The sequence below is a fragment of the Moschus berezovskii genome, chromosome 17, assembly GCF_049115385.1.
Source record: "Moschus berezovskii isolate FMDL1 chromosome 17, NW_MosBer_1.0, whole genome shotgun sequence".
NCBI lineage: Eukaryota > Metazoa > Chordata > Mammalia > Artiodactyla > Moschidae > Moschus > Moschus berezovskii.
The window spans coordinates 30,048,314-30,063,868 of NC_142476.1; the positions used below are offsets into that span (position 1 = coordinate 30,048,314).

The following is a 15,555-nucleotide window of genomic DNA, read 5'->3' on the forward strand; positions in this document are numbered from 1 at the left end:
TTTCAGGGGTGGCGAGCAGATGTTCCTCTCACCAAGCCATTATTCTAACTGGAGAAACAGGTCAAACTGAGGAGAGGAAGAAGCCTCCAATAACTTGCAGTACAAGTAAGCAGCAGGTGAAAGCACTGAACCAGAAGTGCCGAAGATGGCAATGACGGACACCAGCCACCTTGAACTTGACCGTAACTCAAACCCTATAAGCCTACTGTAGAGTTCAAGAAATCTGGTCAAGGACCTCAGGCAGGTCAGCCTTGCTGATAAAACGTTCTGGAGCTCTTGTTCCTTTGGCTGGAAATGTATAAAACAATAAGTGAGCCAAGCTCATTATATAAACTGAGAAAAGCCCGGAGACAGTCTGAGGAGCACAGGAGGAGAAAGTTGTGGCACCCAAAGGCCACTGTGAGCCCCACGGCTGCCAGCGTCCCTTGTTCCTGAGACAACACTGAGCTGGGAGGGAAGCTGCTGAGCCTGGGACTGCCTCTCCTGGGAAGCCTTTCTGCTCACCAGGTGCAATGGGGCCACCTGCCTGGGGCTACCATTGTAGCCCTTGGCACACTGGTTTGTCTCTAAACACAGCTGTAGCTGCTTCCACCCTGGGCATCCCAAGGACAGGGAAGGCCTCTCCCCGGTGCCCGGCATCAGGCCAGACCCCCTAAGGGCAGCTTCACACTGTGAGTCGGGGCCCGAGTCCAGATTGCAGAAGGATAAGACAAAGGCAGGCCCAGTAGGCAACTGGGCATCCAGCGGAGAGCCCGGATACCCTCCAGGCCTGGCAGGACAGCTGTTAAGGCCTGGCTCTGTGGGCAGAGTGTCGGAGCCAATTGCAGCAGCCCCTTCCTCGGCGCCCAGCACTGCGACCTGGCCAAACCTCAGCCTGAGAGAGCCGGGCAGAGCTGCCTGCCAAGGAAAGCTGTTGCCATTTTTAAGCAGGTGCTCTGGCTGTCTCGGAGAAAGGGAAATCCAGAGAGGATGATGGAGAGGGAGGGAAGGAAGGGGATCAGGTGACAGCCTAGGGTGGGAAATGGGCAGATGAACTAGGGAAGTCCAGTTGTTGCCAGGTAAGTTTGGTGGAGGATAAATAAGCAGCTCCATGGGGAAAAAACCACAAGGAAGAGCCCTTGAGATGAGATTCTACAGGAGTTAAGAAGAGGGGGCCATAGCCAGCATGGGAGTTGAAACTGAGCAGGACCCAATGGGGCTCCTGGACGTGGAAGCCTTTCTGTCCCCCTTTTCTTGTTTGTAGGGAACAGACTCCAACCTCCATGCCCTTTCCTGAGTTCCAAAAGGCAGATTCAAATAGCAGCTAATCAGGGAAGAAATGGAAGAGAGACACCAGGACGAACAGTCAAGAAACAGTTTGTGCGGCCTTGGAGCAGGGTCCGACTCTGTGATCCCATGGACTGTTGCTTGCCAGGCTCCTTTGTCCTTGCAATTCTCCAGGCAAGAATACTGGAGTGGGTAGCCATTCCCTTCTCTGGAGGATCTTTTTGACCCAGGGATCGAACCTGGGTCTCCTGCACTGAAGGTGGATCCTTTACTGACTGACCAGGGAAGCCCATCTTTGACTAAAACTCCCAACAAATGAAAGATGTTAGCATTCTTCATTCCAGAGAAGAACACCTGAGGCCAGATTGAAGGAACCAGAGAAGCTCATCCTGAGATTACCTGGGACCAGATTAAAGGAGGGCAGGCCCTGGACACACCCTAGTTTGTCCAGCAATCCCACCCTTGTTCCATTACTATAAAACTTTGCACCAGATCCTTCCAGGTTGGTACACACAGTTTTCAAAGGAAGAAGCCTGCTGTGTCTCCCATTGCTTGGCAAAGCAATAAAGCTATTCTTTCCTCAGTTCAGTTTAGTTCCATCACTCAGTTGTGTCTGACTCTTTGTGACCCCCTGGACTGCAGCATTCTTTTCTACATCACGCAAAATTCTGTCTCCAGATTAGACACTGGTGCACAAGTTTTCAGCATCAGTGTCATGGAAAGCTTCTGCGGGTGGACACGTCTAACACATCTGAAGGCTGTCTGGGGTCCACAGGTGGACGGGGGGAGACTGCCCCAATAAAGACACATAAATAAGATAAGTGGGTGGATGAGTGAGTGTGTGGAGTTGCGATGCAGTGGAACCAAGAAACCAGCAACTGAAGTTTGAAGCTAAAGCCAAAAGCTGCCCTTGTGGGAATCCCGCTGCCAGTGGTCAGCTTGGAGGGCCAGGAAGCCCTGTCCCATCATGGCGCCCCGCCCGAGGTGCAGGCCTCCTCAAGGTGACAGGGATGTAGGAGCAAGGATGCCTCTTGCTCCCAGGGGCTGGTCACATTCACACGAGCCCTCAGGCCAGGTTTCAGCAGCTCCTAAGTTGGGCAGCCCCGGGCCCTGAGGGCAGAATGGAGGGGCCAGCCTCCCAGCCTTAGCCCCAAAGATGGTTCTATGCCACCCTCAGAGCAGAACACGCTTCAGATTACAACTCTGGGACACACTCGTCTTAAAGCAGCATTTTCCATACAAAGTCTTAACCTTGCCTTGTGTGAAGCACTGTTGTTTATTTTTAACGGTGATCTTTCTTTAAAATATCTTGTGGCTCACTAGTAGTTGTGCCTGCAGTTCAGAAACACTGTTCTGTGAAATGATTTGCCCGCCCTACTCCCTTCCCCCACCAGGAGGTGGGAGCACCAGTTCCCTGAAGGAAAACCACAGCCAAGCCCCCCAGGCCTGCCATAGTGAAGGTCATTGCAGAGCTGGGCCTGGAGAGCTGATCACAGGCTTCAGGGGCTGGCGGTGGGGGGGCTCCTGGGGTGGGAGGGTGGCTCGGGGGCCTCCAGAGGTGAGCCCCACAGGATCGCAGGAAGGGCAGCCGCAGGCTGGGAGTTGCAGAGGGCCGGGTTCAAATCCTCCCTCTGTTAATTACTTGCGATGTGACCTTGGATAAGTAATTTAACCTCTGAGTCTCAGACTCCTAATCTGCAACTCGGAGATGAGTAGTCCCTCCCTCGCTGAGTCACTGTAAGGATTCAGGATGGTGACCTTCCTGTCCCCAGCAGAGCTCTGGGGTATTTGAGGAGCAGGCCGAGCAGCGTAGGGGACGGTAGAGTGACTGCACGTCCCTAGATTCCCAGGTCCACCTTGGTTTCCAAAATTCGACTGGGGCCTGCGGTTCCTCCACGTGAGAGCGCTCGGGGCACTGCGCGCACTGGGCCCCACGCCCGCGCCCCGACACGCGTGCCGCCCGGCCTCACCGCGCCGCGCCGCCAACGCCGGCCGCGGTCTCCCGGCAGCTCCCCAGGCTGCCCTCTTCCCCGTTCTCCCGCCCCCAGAGGTGAAAAGCGGGCGCCGAGACCCCGGGCCCGCCAGCCTCCAGGCTGCAGCCCTCCCGCGCCTAGGCGCGCCCGAGCTGCTGGACCTCCCCGAGGGCACGGCGCCCGGGCCCTTCCCCGGCCCCACGGCCGCGCCGGGACGCGGCAGGCGGGGCGCTGGCCGAGGCAGGCGGCCCGGAGCGCAGCCGGCCCCGTCCTCCTGCCGGCGCGACCCGGGCCTCAGGGCCGCCGAGGACTTGCCGGCGGCGCCGGAGGCTTCCCTCACGGCTCGGTCGGTGAAGAATCTGCCTGCGGTGCCGGAGACCCGGGTTTGATTCCTGGGTCGGGAAGATCCCCTGGAGGAGGAGATGGCAGCCCACTCCAGGGTTCTTGCCTGGAGAATCCCATGGACAGAGGAGCCTGGGGGGCTACAGTCCACAGGGTCACACAGAGTCAGACACGACTGGGCGACTAACCCACCACCCGCACCTGGAGCAAAGCAGCCTCGAGGGAGGGCAGACCTCGGACCCCAAGCCGGAGACACCCAGCGGCGCTCTGCCGAGGAGAGGCGCTCTCGCCTCCCGGGTGCCCCTCCAGTATCGAGAAAAGGCGACCCTAAAAAAAAAGCCCAAATCCGCGCCCTTCCTCCGCAGACCTGCCAGAGCAGCTCAACACCCGCGGCTTTGGCTGGGGGCTCCGAGATTGCGATCCCACCCGAACAGGTTCCTGGCTGTCCTAAGGATAGTGACACGCCTGAAGCCAAAGTCGGGGCCATTTTCTGTTCTGTGTGGTCACAGTGTCAGGTGCCTACCTGTACAAAGAGACATCTGGACACACAGCTTACACAGCCGCCGGAGGGACAGAGGGCAGATTCAGGGAACATCCATGCTTTTAAACATGCTTCTTATTTTCTGTGCCTGAACATCCTTTCCCTTGCCTTCCTGGGAGTTCCTCCTCTTTTTACAAAACCCTGCCTAAGAGCCTTTCCTCCCCCTTCTTAAGCAGGCCTCCCCCAGCTAATCTCAGATCACTGTCAGCCTCTCTCCCCCAGGGCGAGCCAGGTGCCTCCTCTCTGCACCAACAGGTCAGGTGGTGATGCCTGAGTCTTCCCCTAGCCTCTGGCCAGGCTAGGTGGAGCCCATCTTTCTCATCTCTCTGAGCTCCTGCATCGCCCATGGCCTGGCTTCTAGTCAACACCAGGGCTTCCCTGGTGGTTCAGCTGGTAAAGAGTCTGCCTGCAATTTAGGAGACCCAAGTTCAATCCCTGGGTTGGGAAGATCCCCTGGAGGAGGGAATGGCTACCCACTCCAGTGTTCTTGCCTGGAGAATTCCATGCACAGAGGAGCCTGGCGGGCTACAGTCTACAGGGTCGCAATGAGTCAGACACGTCTGAGTGACTCCTGCTGCTAAGTCACTTCAGTCGTGTCCGACTCTGTGCAACCCCATAGACGGCAGCCCACCAGGCTCCCCCGTCCCTGGGATTCTCCAGGCAAGAACACTGGGGTGGGTTGCCATTTCCTTCTCCAATGTGTGAAAGTGAAGTCACTCAGTCGTGTCCAACACTTAGCGACCCCATGGACTGCAGCCTACCAGGCTCCTCCATCCATGGGATTTTCTAGGCAACAGCACTGGAGTGGCTTGCCATTGCCTTCTCCGGTCTGAGTGACTAACACTTTCTAAATAAGAAGGTTCTGATGGCCCTGTGGGAGGCATGGATGCCGCAGGGCTGGACCTAGTTTTCCAGGTCAGCAGTTCCCCAGGCAGAGCATATGGGGAAGGTCACACAGGAGACTGGAGAATCCAAAACCCCATCCTACCCACACAAGTCGGGGCCCAGAATCGCTTTACTCCAGGGGGGAGCACCCTTGGCCTCCATGGAATTACAATAAAGCAGGTCTACTTCACACACAGCCCACAGTGCCTCCCTCCCTCCTCCATCCAGCCTTTTTTTTTTTGGCATGGGGGATGGGGGGAGGGGGCTGCAGTAGGAAGAGTGGGCCCCCAGTCAGAGTACTAGGTCTGAATGGCCTGTCATCACTGCTGAACTTGGTTCTCCATCTGTGTAAAAGAAGACAATAAATGGGACATCCCTGGCAGGACTAGTTTAAGGATGAAATAAGATGTGTTAGAAGCCTGACCCCGCACCTGGGATCTAACAGATGCAGCTGCTCAGGGCTCCTTAGAAACCTTCCCCTACTCAGTCCCAGCCCAAGCACCCCACTTCCCAGCTGGGGCTGAAGAGGCATGTTATCCTGGTTATCCTCACCAGACAGAGAAAGCAGCGGGCCTTTTCGCCTCTAGAAGCATCTTTCAACATGAAATTTCCTCAAAGTCTTACGAACACAAGGCCATGTCTTGGGGTGCAGGAGATATCAGGGTTTCCCCACTCCTGTAGTTCCTGTTTTGGGGCCATTTCTATGCTGTGGGGGGCTCTGGGCTGGTGTCTGAGTTATCCCAGCACCCTCTTCACACCTGGAAGACCCAAGTACTTGTTCCACTGATCCCGCTGCTCAACCCAATCGCCCTGACCCCAGGCCGGCGAAGCCTCCCCAGCCTGCAGTGCTGGGGGCTCTGGGAGCTGTCCGTATCCCCCTAGCCTCCAGGGAAGTAAAGAGGGGTTTTAACTGGCTGCTGCTGCTAAGGCCCTGGAAGAGGAGAACACTCACCCCACACACACACACACAACTGCCTGACCTCCCCCGCGACTGCCTGTCATCTTTCTCTCAGGCCATATGTCTCCTGGGAAAGAACACTCACCACACACACTCACCACACACACTCACCACACACACTCACCACACACACAGGCCTGCCTGACCTCCCCCTTCCCACCGCCTGTCATCTTTCTCTCAGGCCACATGTCTCCTGGGAAAGAACACTTACCACACACACTCACCACACACACTCACCACACACACACACAGAGGACTGCCTGACCTCCCCCTTCCCACCGCCTGTCATCTTTCTCTCAGGCCACAAGTCTCCTTCAGCAACCGTGCCTGCTAAGAGCTGCAGCCACACACACGGTAACCTGATTCTGCAGTGTCTTCACCACTGCCTGCCCCCAGCAGCCCTGGGCTGCCCACCCCGACTGATCCCATCTGAGGACCCTTAGCTCCGGTCTGTCTCCTGCTCCTAAATGCACCTTGCCCAAGGCTCCTCTTCCAGTCAGTGACCTCTGGAGGCTTCTGCCTCAACCCTGGCATCACCCCAACCCGAGGCCTCCCCGCCACCCACCCTGGCATGCAAACACAGCTCAATGCCATGCCCGTGTCCTCCTTCCCCCTTACCCCTGCCAAGCTAGTGAAGGTCAAGTGAACATTCAGCCCAAAATTTAGCAACTCAAGAGTGGGAGACGTTTCAGCTTCGCTTTTTAATAATTTAAGACTACTTCCAGAGAGTCCCAACACTTTGGGCCGTGGAAGCGCCAGGCGGGATGGCCCCTCCCTCTGCTTGCGTGCCCTTCCATCTCCCTGCCAGCGACCCACCCACAGCTGCCCTCAGGGAGTCTGGACTGAGAGCTTGTGGCTGGGGACAGCCTGGCACCAGCTGCAGCCTTGTCCAAGGCCCCAGGAGAAGGAAGACAGAGCCCCTCACGGCCAGGCTGCAGCGGCTCCAGTCTCACTCTGGGCGGGGAGCAGAGGTCAGGTCGGGATAGGACGGGACTGGTCTGGCCAGTCCCACTGGCCACAGCTGCACTTTCCTAAAATTGGTCTCGGTTTCATTTTGTTCCTTCAACCTCATATATCATAAAGATTTCCCAGAAATCCTTACTATTCTGACTACCAGATAACATCTCTCAGCTGTTCTCACACCAGACACATGTTGCCACCTTTTGGTCTGGGATATATGGTCCATGGCTGTAAGGCTGTGACTCCCGGACGGTTGGTCCATTTTTGGAAAAAGAGCAAAGGCGTCAGATGAGAGCTGGGAGGAATGAGACTGAAAAAGGCAGGCTCAAGGCCAATATGGCCAAGTACTTTCTTTGGCTCTGGAGTGAGAGGACCTGGGGGAGCCCCCGACAGTGTGGGATAGGGCCTGGAGGTAAGGCAGTGATGCTTAGGGACCAACCGAAGGACCCACGGAATCTCTCTCCTGTTGCCAACAAAGGTGCCAGAAGACGGTGACTCCACCTCAGGCCTGGTCAGGGCGGGAGACCCATTCCCTTCCCTGCTTCTGCATAAATTAACATCCTTAAACAAAACACACAAACAGGCTCCTTCCCTCTGCAAGGATGGTCAGTCACAGAAGCCCAACCAAGGCCCAAGGGGTTGCACACCACCGTGTTCATTTTCAGTAGACAAAGCAGATTTGTGTAACACATTCCCAGCCACCCCCGGGGGTGGTTCAGGGTTTCTAATGGGGGGGTGGTGGTGGTAACAGTGAGGGCCAAGGCACCTCTGTGTCACCGTGGGACAGGCCTCTGCCTCAGCACCCGGATTGACAAGCTCTCCGCGTGGGCCAGGAGCTCCCTCACGTGAGCCAAGCCCAGCCCTGCAACCTTGGCCCCGTTCACCTCAAGGATCTCATCCCCCACCCCCAGCAGCCCAGAGTAGAGCTTGGCTGTGCTCTCGTCAGCCATCTCCTGCACGTAGAACCCTGCAAAGGAAAACGGGAGAATTAACAGAGGAAATCCAAACCAAAGACACGCAGCTCTGTGGAATGCCGACCAGGTGGGTGGCGGGGGGGCGGGGCGGGTGGAGGGGAAGCAGGTGCTTATACAAGGTGCTGCACGCACGCACACACACTCCCTCACTATTGCACTTCACAACCACAACTCGCTTTATAATAGATACGGCAGGCCTGCCTCCACTTTATTTTTCCTTTTTTCTCTTTTAAAATGCCCCTAATACAAATAATGTCTTAAGCTGTTGTAATTCATGTATCCCTCAGTGTGAACGAGCTAATCTTATCTTTTTCTGGGAGAAGCCTTGATTATAAAATAAGGAGGAAAATGTTAAGACCTACGACATGCCCGGCACTGCTCTAGGTGGGGATTGACAAATAAGACCCAGCTGCTGCCCTCAAGTTGCTGGGGGTGGATGGTATCGTTGGAGCCGCAAACAAGTGAAAGTGTTAGTCACTCAGCCATGTCCAGCTCTTTCAACCCCAGGAACTGTGGCCCAGCCAGGCTCCTCTGTCCAGGGATGCCATTCCCTTCTCCAGGGGATCTCCCTGACACAGGGATCGAACCCATGTCTCCTGCCTTGGCAAGCAGGTTCTTAACCACTCGTGCCACCTGGGAAGCCCAGGGAGTAGCAAACAGGCTGAGGTCAAATCCAAACCTGATTTGCTTCACCGGATTGTCTAGGACCAGCCCTGGCTTCAGTCTTCCTTGGATATGGAGCCTTAGAATTCAGAGGCATCTGGGCAAAAGCCCAGGAAACAGAAATTCTGGTTGGTTGGGTTGGTTGGTTTAGTCGCTAAGTCGTCCGACTCTCGCGACCCCATGGGCTATGGCCCGCCAGGCTCCTCTGTCCATGGGATTCTCCAGGCAAGAATACTGGAGTGGGTTGCCATTCCCTTCTCCAGGGGATCTTCCCAACCCAGGGATCAAACCCAGGTCTCCTGCATTGCAGGCAGATTCTTTACCATCTGAGCCACGAGGGAAGCCCCCGTAGAAATTCTGGTCCCCTGTTTACAGTCACAGTGGCTGGCTTCTCCTTTCTGTGTGCTCTCCCCTCCAGTGCCCCCAAGGGGCCCCACCTGGCTGGGACCATTTCCTGGGTGTCTGAGGTAGGGTGAACCTGGGAAGGAGCTGCTTCTCCTTCTTTCCCCAGTTCAATTTGAGGAACTCATGTCAGCGCAGCAGGCTCTGGGGGCCTCGGGTTGGCTGGGCTGGACTCCCTGGCCACACAGTGTAGGACAGTCCAGCTGACTGAGCCCCTCTTGCCTCAACTTCTGCGGAAAACCTTCCAAGCCCTCCCCTTCAGCTGTCTCTGCCTGAGGGAGCAAGGAAGCACAGGTTCTTCCAGGGAAGACTGGGTGTCCCTCATCCATGGGTGCCCCCCACCCACCGAGTTGCACTGAGCACAGGTGTGCAGAACAGGAAGACTGCAGGCTGGGGAGCCGTGCGGTGACGGCCCTGCAGGGCGCCCTGGGACACGCTGGCCTGGCTTCAAGCACCCTCGCTGCTCCCAGCCTGAGCTTGGCTGGCTGATTAGAAACACTTAGCAGCTGTCCATGCCCGGCTCTCTACTTCCTCTTAAAATCAGTGTTCCTAGAAGGGACCCAAAAGAGCATCTTCTCTCTGGCTGGAAGCCTTTTAAGACATCTTGGACGCGTGGGAAGTCATCTCTCCAGCCCACCCAGCCTTGTAGGAGCTTCTGGTCCCAAGAGAAGTCAAGCTTTTCAAAGTCCATCCTCGAAAACTGGGGTTTGAATGTGCACTGAAATCTCCTCTAAGGCACCTGAAGGTTTGCAGCTCTTCGGTTTAGCAAAGCCAATCTGTGGACATGTTCTTGCTCCCCGGTCTGAGCTATGGAACATGCTCTCAGCGCTTCTTGGCTGAACTGAGCCTTTCCTGCAAGGCCGGCTCCCTCCTGGCAAGGCCTGTCTGTCATCTTGGCTGCACAAGGCTTTTCTCGCAGCCCTTGCCCTAGCCTTCCCCTCTTCTTTCTGGGTTCTTTAACAGCTTGCCTGCCTTGTCTGTGTGCTGGCAGTGGGGGGCGGGGGGGGGGGGAAGCAGGTAAGAGGCAGGGGAGGAACCTGCAGAAATGGCTGCTGTCCAGCAGAGCATGCCAGTGGGGAGGTGTGAGAAAACCCAAAAGAATGGAATCGGAGGACCAGACACTGCCGTCACGCCTGCCATGTAGGGGGAAGACTCCGAGGTACGTTTCACAGTTGGAAGTCATGATACAAGTATGACAGAGAGGCTATTGTAGACATTTATTGTCTGCTGGAAATGGCCTTTGTTAAGGATGTATGATCTCTGTGTTGTTTTCAATGAGAAGCAGAAGGCGAAGCCTGCCGTTCTCACGTGCTTGTACAGACTTAGATGTGACAGCCAGCAAGGAATGCCCACATGACGATGTTTTAGTGAGGAATGCAAACCAGCCCCAATTCACAGCCCCTCTGAGGCCCAGGAGAAATGACCCTGGGGGGTTGGAGCACGGCCTGAGGCAAGGACACACCAGTAGAAGCCACATTCCAAGGGTGAGGGCATCTCTGCAGCAGCCGGAGGAGAGTGCCACCTGGGCAGGACAGGGAAGAGCTGGCACCCACCCAGGCAAGGGGCACCCACAGAGCAGGCCAAGGCAGAGCTCAAGAAGCTCCTGGTCACTGGAGACCCCTGCTCATCAGCAGTCCGTGATGGGTGATGGGGGAGGGAGTCCCACTGCCAGCAAAGAGGCCTAAAGGGACTTGTGGGAAGGATAGGGGCACAGGAGAATGCATGCCTGGTTGGGCGAGAGCTCACACTGGCAGCTGGTGCAGATCACGTCTGGGCCCCCTTCCCCCCACCCCCGCCCTCTGTCTGGAGTTCTACTCCCCAAATACACATTCTTTTTCTGAAGAGGTAAGGAACAATGTGTGCCAGGTACTTTCCTATATACCCCCCTGAAATGACTTTTCCAGGCAGGGTTTCATTAGCTTCATTTTACAAGTTAGGTGTTCTTTATTTATATATGGGCTTCCCAGGTGGCACTAGTGGTAAAGAACCTGCTTGCCAATGCAGGAGACATAAGAGACGTGGGTTCGATCCCTGGGTCGGGAAGATCCCCTAGAGGAGGAAACAGCAACTCACTCCAGTATTCTTGCCTGGAGAATCCCATGGACAGAGAAGCCCTGTGGGCAATAGTCCATGGGGTCACAAAGAGTCAGACAAGACTAAAGCGACTTAGCAGCAGCATTTACTTATTTATTGTATTGCATTGCCTGGCATGTGGGATCTTAGTTCCCCAACCAGGGATTGAACCTATACCCCCTATAGGGGAAGCACAGAGTCTTAACAGTTGGACCACCAGGGAAGTCCCTCATTTTACAAATTAGAGACTAGAGGCTCAGAGAGGGTAAGTAACCTGCTCAAGGTCACACAGACAGCAGAGGCGCTGGAGTACAACCACGCTCTGTCGTCTAACTATGCCAGGATGCTGCCTCTCTGGCAGGGCCTGACCCCCTCACTGAAGGGTACAGGAAGCTGGAGGAAAGGGCAGAGTGGCTAACAGCCTGTGGAACGCTTTATGATGGTCAGCACACGCTCACATTCACCCTCTCCCTGCGAGGACAGACGGGTACCCTCCTGAGGGCCAGAGTGGGGAGCCTCTTGTCCTCCCTCCTCTTGCACTCATGTAAAACCCACCAGCAAATAGTCAAAACTACCTTCAAGTCAGCCAGAACCCGGCCACTTCTTACCACCTCCATGGCCGAGTCAGTCTATGCCGCTGCCACCAAGTCTATCCCAGGCTATTGAAATAACCTTAAAACTGGGCTCCTTGGCTCCACTTGCATCCCACTAGGGTCTATTCTCAACACAGCAGCCAGGGACCCTGGGAAAGGCGTTAAATCAGAGCATGTCGGTCCCGGCTCCAAGCCCCTGGTAACTCCTGTCTCATTTCAAGGAAGACGGCGCCTTCTGAGCTCAGCTCAGTCTCTCTCCCACGTTTCAAGGCTCAGCTGACCCCAGCCTTCCTACCCTCAGCTTAGGCTCTCCCCCTCACTCCCATCTGTCCAGCTTGACCTCCTTGCAGGTCCTCCCACAGGCCAAGCTCATTTCCAGCCCTCAGGGCCCTGCGTGGACTGTTCCCTCAGCTTGGAACTCACTGCCCCAGACATCACATGGGGCCACCCTCACTTCATGCCAGTGTCTGTCTGCTCAGGGGTTTCTTCTCAGAAAAGCTGCCCCATCAGGACTCCCAACTCACTGCCCTTGGGCCTTATCCTGCTATATATATATGTGTATATATATATATATATATGTATATGTATATATATGTAGATAGTCTAACTTTCTCATGAGAATGTATACTCCTGAGGACAAAGATTTCATCTGTTCCATTTACTGCTCTGTCCCCAGTATCTACAACACCTAGTAGATGCTCAACGTATACTGTTGAAAAATAAATGATGGAACCGATGCAAGAACTCACTTCAGTCTGCAACTCCAGCAGCAGTGTTCTGCCACCTAAATAGCTTTGACTCAGGAGATCAAAGCACAAAGGACTAAACCCACCACAGCGCAATCCATCCAGGGCAGCTTTGAGTGTGTCTTTCTGTGTCTGCCTCTCCGTTTTTCCTCCTCTCTCTCTCCTTCCCACTCCTGCACGTCTATCTTCCTTCCCTGCTCATCTCAGCTGAGAAATACCTTTCAAGGTCCCTCACCCTGTGATGGATCCCTAGTGGCTCAGCTGGTAAAGATTCCGCCTGCAATGCGGGAGACCTGGGTTCGATCCTGGGTTGGAAAGATCCCCTGGAGAAGGAAATGGCTACCCACTCCAGTATTCCGGCCTGGAGAATTCCATGGACTGTATAGCAACTGAGCGATTTTCACTTTCACTTTACTTTCGCCTTGTGATGGATCCTAGCCCACAGACCTTGGGCAAAGACCTGGGCAAGTCATTTTTCCCCTGAAACATTCATGCGGCAGGACGGAGAACAGCCAGGGTGCAGAAGGATGTCCAGAGGCCCTCCCTGATCCTGCCAGTGCTGAATCAGGACCTAGCAGGCCGCCCGGCCAGGGGCCTGGAGCCAGGATCCATGTGAACATCCCCAGCAGGAGCCCGCCCTGAGGGAGGGGCCTGGGTGCACAGACAGGCAGGCATGGTCCAAGCGCCCGGAGGTACTCCGCAGCCAGAGGAAGGGAACCACACCAACCACATCAAAGAGATCCGGAGAACCAGCCAACACAAACAATCTCCCTCTGACTTTCCCGTGAAAAGATGGGAGTCGGGATTCTGATTTCAAGATGGATGGAGGGACAGTGGAGCAAGCCTGCCATCTCCACCGCCTGGAGGGGAGAATTCCAGTCCCTTCACTGAGAGGCTCTCTGAGTCCGGAGCTCTTGCTCGGTGAAAACCCGAAAACAGAAACGGCCACGGCCAGAAGGCACTGCGGCCTGTTGATGCCCCGGGGGCCCTGGAGCCAGAACAGGGGGGCAGGGGCCTACCTGAGTCCCGGCGTCCATTCCCAGAGGCCACACTGAAGCCAAAAGTGCCCTCCGAGGGGCGCTGCAGCTGCAGCTGGCTTGTGCCGTCGGGGAACACCTCCAGCAGGCGGCCCACGGCGCGCGCCGGGCCAGGGGCACTCACGTCCTCCACACTGAGGGCGCGCCGGGCTGGCGCCTTGCCCGGCCTGTAAGGGGCAGAGGCAAGGGAGGGCAAAGGGGGCGGGCACTGGGGCCTCTAGGCCTAGAGGAGGCCTCCGGCCAGGGCCGGGCCTGGCGGTGCCCACAGCTATGTGAGGTTCCACAGAGCCCCTCCCCGAGAGCAGTGGTTTTTAATCATTTTAATTGGAGAGATCTCTCTGAGAATGTGACGAAGTTTTTAATTTTACACAAAAATTCCAGGAATTAATGGACCCCCTGAAGTCCCTCCGTGGGGCCCCCGGTAAGAGCAGCTAGCCTAGCGGGTCTCATCAGAGAGGGCGGTTTCTCTAGGCAGGCCTGGTCAAGGGGCAGGGACCTCTCTGGGGCCCCTGTCTCTGGATCTTTAATCAAATCTTCAGCTGGACCAAGGAAACTCTCTGAACATTCAGATTTCAAGATGTCATTAGGATAGTAAAGGGATGGAGGAATCAAACCTTCCAACTCTACAGAAGCCCCAACCCCTGTCCAGTTGCTCGGGACAAGGGCACTGAGGTGTGGGCTCTGAGACCCCTGAGGTACCTGAGGCACAGGTAGCTGGCCTCGGTTTTTCTTTTAAAGGGACCCTCCCCAGGCCACGCTGCTAAGGCAGGAAGGAGTTAAGTGTATAGCCCCACTGTGCATGCTCTGGGCCTCCCCTCCAAAACACCTGCTCACTCTCACCTGTCCGTTGCACTGTGATCCCCTGGCTCCCCTGCCAGGTAGAGGTTGGACCGGTCCACCTTGCCACTCAGCAGAGAATGGAGGTTCTGAAAGGAGGTGGCTTTCCGATGTTGGCGAAAGGGTGACACCTGGTGGGGAAGACCCAATATTGCAGGTAAGAAAAGCGAGTTGGACTATGAAGAAGGCTGATCGCCGAAGAATTGATGCTTTTGAACTGTGGTGCTGGAGAAGACTCTTGAGAGTCCCTTGTACTGCACGGAGATCCAACCAGTCCATTCTAGAGGAGATCAATCCTGGGTGTTCATTGGAAGGACTGATGCTAAAGCTGAAACTCCAATACTTTGGCCACCTCATGCGACGAGTTGATTCACTGGAAAAGACTCTGATGCTGGGAAAGGTTGGGGGCGGGAGGAGAAGGGGACGACAGAGAATGAGATGGCTGGATGGCATCACCGACTCTGTGGACATGAGTTTGAGTGAACTCCGGGAGTTGGTGATGGACAGGGAGGCCTGGCGTGCTGTGATTCATGGGGTTGCAGAGAGTCGGACACGACTGAGCGACTGAACTGAACTGAACTGAACTGAAAGGGTTGACAGGGATTCCCTCGCTAAGAATCTGCCTGCAATACAGGAGACTGGGTTTGATTCCTGGTGTCGGGAAGATCCCCTGGAGAAGGAAATGGCAACCTACTCCAGTATTCTTGCCTGGAGAATCCCATGGACAGAGGACCATAGCAGGCCACAGTCCATGCGGTTGTAAGAGTTGGACACAACTTAGTAATTAAACCACCATCAAGGGGTTGCCAGAGAGGGAACCCCAACCATGAACCTGAGGGCCTGCTAAGAAAGTGCTTAACAGATAACTTCCTTAAAGAGATGGCCCTATGCAAGAACTCTGAAGCTTCAAATAATGAAAAAAATGTGTTGGCTGAAATAACAACTGAATATGATAGCGCTCGGAGAAGGCAATGGCAAGCCACTCCAGTACTCTTGCCTAGAAAATCCCATGGATGGTTGAGCCTGGTGGGCTGCGGTCCGTGGGGTCGCTAAGGGTCGGACACGACTGAACGACTTCACTTTCACTTTTCACTTTCACACATTGGAGAAGGAAATGGTAACCCACTCCAGTGTTCTTGCCTGGAGAATCCCAGGGACGGGGGAGCCTGGTGGGCTTCCGTCTATGGGGTCACACAGAGTCGGACACGACTAAAGTGACTTAGCAGCAGCAGCATGATAGCGCTAATTATCCCACTGAGTAAGAAAATCTAACTTTCTCCTTGATTAAGAAAAAAAGGTAGGACT

The 15,555-nt window shown here is 55.4% G+C and overlaps 1 protein-coding gene across 2 annotated transcripts in view; it reads right to left on the reverse strand.

The window, feature by feature from the left end:
* Positions 1 to 6,427: 6,427 nt before the first annotated feature.
* Positions 6,428 to 15,555, reverse strand: part of KIAA1614 (KIAA1614 ortholog) — a 44,055-nt gene continuing 34,927 nt past the window's right edge. For both annotated transcript variants that reach the window (XM_088845292.1, XM_055419152.2), the window contains exons 8-10: positions 14,254 to 14,381; positions 13,396 to 13,580; positions 6,428 to 7,892 (exon numbers count right to left, since the gene is read on the reverse strand). In XM_088845292.1, coding sequence (XP_088701418.1) covers positions 7,699 to 7,892; positions 13,396 to 13,580; positions 14,254 to 14,381 — 507 coding nt within the window. In that variant the 3' untranslated portion in view covers positions 6,428 to 7,698. The remainder of the gene's footprint in view (positions 7,893 to 13,395; positions 13,581 to 14,253; positions 14,382 to 15,555) is intronic.